This window comes from Clupea harengus, chromosome 12 (assembly GCF_900700415.2).
Source record: "Clupea harengus chromosome 12, Ch_v2.0.2, whole genome shotgun sequence".
In the NCBI taxonomy this organism is placed as follows: domain Eukaryota; kingdom Metazoa; phylum Chordata; class Actinopteri; order Clupeiformes; family Clupeidae; genus Clupea; species Clupea harengus.
This window is the reverse complement of record NC_045163.1, coordinates 22,456,098-22,461,097: the sequence shown is the minus strand read 5'-3', so window position 1 is coordinate 22,461,097 and position 5,000 is coordinate 22,456,098. Positions and strand designations below refer to the sequence as shown.

General features: G+C 53.3%; 2 protein-coding genes across 2 annotated transcripts in view; one reads left to right on the top strand and one right to left on the bottom strand.

Annotated features, from left to right (window-relative positions):
- Window positions 1-5,000, bottom strand: part of dcc (DCC netrin 1 receptor) — a 155,037-nt gene that overhangs the window by 99,184 nt on the left and 50,853 nt on the right. The gene's annotated exons all lie outside the window — the stretch shown is intronic.
- On the top strand, window positions 327-4,862 carry LOC116222784. Its single transcript, XM_031577480.2, has 2 exons — window positions 327-2,089; window positions 4,673-4,862. The coding sequence occupies exons 1-2, from the start codon at window positions 578-580 to the stop codon at window positions 4,694-4,696; spliced, it is 1,536 nt and encodes a 511-aa protein (XP_031433340.1). The 5' UTR covers window positions 327-577; the 3' UTR covers window positions 4,697-4,862.

Below are 5,000 nucleotides of genomic sequence, written 5' to 3'. Positions count from 1 at the left end.
GGTGTCTCTGGTTGTCCCTCCCAGGTGCACTCAATCAATCAGGCAATCAGGAGCCTTTTTAAACTCAACCAGAGGATACGGAAGCCAGACTGTCTTGCGCTACAGAGGAGTGAGAACCAGACGCCTTCCAAGACAGTCTCAGGGTAAGAGGCCCGCGGCCTGCCATATATATTCCTGAAGACGAGTAATCGCTCTCTATCTCTCTCTTGTCTCAGGGTAAGAGGCCCGCGGCCTGCCATATATATTCCTGAAGACGAGTAATCGCTCTCTATCTCTCTCTTGTCTCAGGGAAGAGCCCGACGGAGCCCCTGACGCCAATGGCCGGACCGGTGAAGATTTCTGAGTTACCTTTTTGCGCCCCCTCCCTTTTCCCCCTTCAGTTTGTACAATAAACCTAAGTTCTGTTCACCGCAACTCCTGTGTCTGACTTCTCTTTTTCCACTTTGTGTACCCACTGTTTGCCCTTGCAAGGCCAGGCTCCCACATATGGTGGAGAATGCGGGCATTCTGAGTCTTCGCTATCAGTGGGTATACCGAGTTGGAATAGAGCACGTCGGATCAGAGGAGAAGGTCGAACATGGAAGAGATCTTGAAAGCCATTCTGACCTCGCAAGCCAATCTGCAGACAGCTGTAGTAGAGCTGTGTAGAGCAACAGGAAAACCGAAAGAGCGAAAGCCAAAAGAGGTGCTGACTAAACTGACGCCAGATGATGACGTCGAGACCTATATTACCCTGTTTGAAAGGGCGGCAACGAGAGAGAAATGGCCAAGAGCAGAATGGGCGAACAACCTGATGCCTTTCTTGACCGGCGAAGCTCAGAAAGCCTGTCGGGATCTTTCAGCTGCAGATGCCGTGAGTTTCGATAAAGTAAAGACTGCCATCCTAGCTCAATATGGACTTAGCCTCCCTGCCAAGGCACAGCGAGTGCATGACTGGAGCTACGACCCCGCTCTCCCCGTCCGGGCACAGGTGATGGGTCTAGTCCGTCTAACCAGGAGCTGGCTGGAAGAAGCAGAAGGGCCGCCCATAGTGGACAGAGTGGTGATTGATCGGTGTATACGGGGCTTGCCAAACGATGCCAAGAGGTATGTCGCCCAGCAGGGGCCTCCCAATGTAGACACGTTAGTAGCCTTATTAGAAAATCACCGGGTGATGGCTAGTCTGATGCGGTCAGAAAATAACAAGCCAAACAATTCTAAAGCCAAGACAGAGAGAGAGATGGTAGGCAAAGCTTTCAGTTCCCCACCAGCCCGAACGCCCTCTGGCTGGACCGGACCGGCTGCAAGACGAACCCAGTGGCCTCCAGTCCCACGATGTTTTTCCTGTGGCAAAGAGGGACACCTAGCCAGAGAATGTCCTGATCGGGATGAGCCGATGCCGACAGCCGGGTCTACCGATAACAAGGGCCTCTACTGCCACCACCTCACTACCTGTTGGGCCCATGAGGGAGCACCAGCCCCAAAGTTTCCGGTGAAGATTGCAGGGAGAGACACAGAGGCACTCTTAGACTCCGGAAGTATGGTCTCCCTCGTCCGACCACAATTCGCCAGTGCACCCTGGGGTGAAGAGCTGTCTGTGTCCTGCATCCACGGGGACACCCGGAAGTATCCAACCTCCAAAATCGAAGTGATCACTCCTCGAGGAAGATTCGCTCTACAGGTTGGGGTCGTCGAGCAACTGCCGGTTCCTGTGCTTTTTGGCCGGGACAGCCCCCTCTTCTCCCGCTACTGGCCAGCGAAGGCAAGGGACCCAAAACGGCGAACAAAAAAACGACCTGTGAAGATAGGAAAGTCCGTAACTCGCCCCGCCTGGGCTGCAATATCCCCCGATGGTAGCCCTGCTGAAACTTCTGATGACGACGTGGGTAAGGCTGTCCACACCCAGACCACAGCAACAGACCCTGAACGGGCAGCTGAGGTGGAGCCCCTGGAAGACATACACTCAGACGAGGTGTTCTCTCAATTTCCGGAAGTTGAAATGGAGGAAGGTCTTAGGCCAGGACAATTCGGCTCGGCCCAGCTGCGGGATCCCAACCTGACCCAAGCCTGGAGAGACGTCCAAGTGATAGAAGGTCAAAAGCAGGATGGGGTGAGTCAAGTGTCTTTTCCACATTTTATGATCAAGGATAAGCTGTTATATCGGGTAACTAAGAAGAACTCTGATATCTGTGAACAGTTGCTTATCCCAAAAGAGTATGCTTCAAAAGTGTTGTACCTAGCCCACTCCCACTTACTAGGGGCACATTTAGGAAGGGAGAAGACGTATGAACGTGTTCTCAGCCGTTTCTACTGGCCGGGAGTCAAGAGGGCCGTGGAGGAGTACTGCCGACATTGTGCCGAGTGTCAAATCAACTCCCCAAAGGTAGAGTACCGAAGTCCTCTGATACCCCTTCCCATTATTGAAACACCCTTTAGCAGGATTGGCATGGACATAGTTGGGCCCTTACCAAAGTCTAGCCGTGGTCACCGCTATATCCTAGTGATCCTGGATTATGCAACCCGTTACCCGGAGGCAATTCCTCTACGGTCTGCTACTGGGAAGGTGGTCGCCAGGGAGATGTTTCTGCTCTTCAGTAGAGTGGGCCTGCCAGAAGGAATCCTGACAGACCAAGGGTCCTGCTTTATGTCTAAAGTGATGAAATGTTTGTGCCAAAGCCTAAAGGTGAAACAAATCAGAACCTCTGTCTATCACCCTCAGACCGATGGACTGGTAGAGAGGTTCAACAAAACCTTAAAACACATGCTGCGCAAGGTAATCGCTGTTGATGGTAAGAACTGGGACCAGCTGCTGCCTTATGTTCTGTTCTCTATACGCGAAGTACCCCAGGGTTCCACTGGATTCTCACCGTTCGAGCTTCTGTACGGTCGGAGGCCTCGGGGCTTGCTGGATGTGGCCAAGGAAGCCTGGGAGCAGCAGCCGTCCACCCAGCGCAGCATCGTGGAGCATGTGGAACAAATGCACCACCGAATGACCCAAGTCTGGCCCTTAGTTCGGGAGCACATGCAGCAAGCCCAAGCGCAACAGGCACAAGTATACAACCGTGGAGCCCAGGTGAGAGAGTTCAAACCAGGAGACAAGGTAATGGTTTTAATTCCAACAAATGATTGCAAGTTTTTAGCCAAGTGGCAAGGGCCGTATGAAATACTGGAACGGGTGGGGCCCGTGAATTACCGTGTACGGCAGACAGGCCGTAGGAAAGCCCAACAACTTTACCACGTAAATTTACTGAAGCCATGGCGTGAGCCTCTCCCTGTCCCCTCCAATGTCCTGGTAGCTAACCTGCCTCCCCAGGTCCTCCCGCCAGTGAAAATGGGTGACCAGCTGTCATCCCGGCAAGGACAAGACCTCCGAGAACTGCTCGATAGAAACAGAGATGTCTTCTCTGAGGCCCGGGACGAACAACAGTCATCGTCCATGACATCAGAACAGAGCCGGGAAAGACAGTAAGGCTACGACCATACCGAATCCCAGAGGCCAGACGGGAGGCCATCAGAAACGAGGTGAGGAAAATGCTTGACCTTGGGGTGGTGGAGGAGTCACACAGTGCCTGGTCCAGTCCTATAGTCCTTGTTGGAAAGCCGGATGGCAGCATTAGGTTCTGCAATGACTATCGAAAGTTAAACGAGATTTCTCTGTTTGACGCCTACCCTATGCCCCGGGTAGATGAGCTGGTCGAGAGGTTAGGACCTGCCCGGTTCATCTCCACGCTAGATTTAACCAAAGGATATTGGCAGGTTCCACTCACCCCACAGGCAAGGGAGAAGACGGCCTTCTCAACGCCAGATGGTGCCTTCCACTATCGAGTCCTTCCATTTGGTCTTCATGGAGCCCCGGCAACGTTCCAGAGGCTCATGGATAAGGTGCTCCGGCCACACCAGGACTACGCTGCAGCATACCTGGACGACATTGTTATTCATAGCACGTCATGGGAGAACCATCTGCAGCACCTAGAAGCTGTTCTCCAGGCCTTACGAGAGGCGGGACTGACAGCCAACCCTGCAAAGTGCTCCCTCGCCTTGGAGGAGGCGAATTACCTTGGGTACACTGTCGGACGAGGAAATGTGAAACCCCAAGTAAAGAAGGTGGATGCCATTACAACCTGGCCCCAACCCCAGACCAAACGGCAGGACTTTAAGTTTACAGTGGAACACAGAGCCGGAAGACTGCATGGGAACGCTGATGCCATGTCAAGAAGGGACGACTGCCTGTGGTCTGCCGCTCCCCACCGTGGTTCGGAGCTGAGGGGGGGGGTATGTGATGGCCCAGCCGGTGAGCAGTGCCCCACATGGCTGAGTGCAGCCAAACGAAGGCGATTAAGAGGCATGGTGTTGGATGGGCGGTACTACCCCAGAAGTTTCTCATAGGGAACTCCTCCCCACCCAGGTGTCTCTGGTTGTCCCTCCCAGGTGCACTCAATCAATCAGGCAATCAGGAGCCTTTTTAAACTCAACCAGAGGATACGGAAAGCCAGACTGTCTTGCGCTACAGAGGAGTGAGAACCAGACGCCTTCCAAGACAGTCTCAGGGTAAGAGGCCCGCGGCCTGCCATATATATTCCTGAAGACGAGTAATCGCTCTCTATCTCTCTCTTGTCTCAGGGTAAGAGGCCCGCGGCCTGCCATATATATTCCTGAAGACGAGTAATCGCTCTCTATCTCTCTCTTGTCTCAGGGAAGAGCCCGACGGAGCCCCTGACGCCAACGGCCGGACCGGTGAAGATTTCTGAGTTACCTTTTTGCGCCCCCTCCCTTTTCCCCCTTCAGTTTGTACAATAAACCTAAGTTCTGTTCACCGCAACTCCTGTGTCTGACTTCTCTTTTTCCACTTTGTGTACCCACTGTTTGCCCTTGCAAGGCCAGGCTCCCACAGTGTGTGTGTTCACTATGTCTTTGACTCTCTCTGTGTGTGTGTGTGTTAACTATGTCTTTGACTCTCTCTGTGTGTGTGTGTGTTCACTATGTCTTTGACTCCCTCTGTGTGCGTAAAGCTCAGGGGCTCG

Excerpts from the sequence above, each read along its gene's own strand:
- LOC116222784 (XM_031577480.2), top strand. The coding sequence starts at position 578 with ATGGAAGAGATCTTGAAAGCCATTCTGACCTCGCAAGCCAATCTGCAG. Across the intron at positions 2,090-4,672 it reads AAGGTCAAAAGCAGGATGGG|GGAAGAGCCCGACGGAGCCC; the intron begins GTGAGTCAAGTG and ends CTCTTGTCTCAG.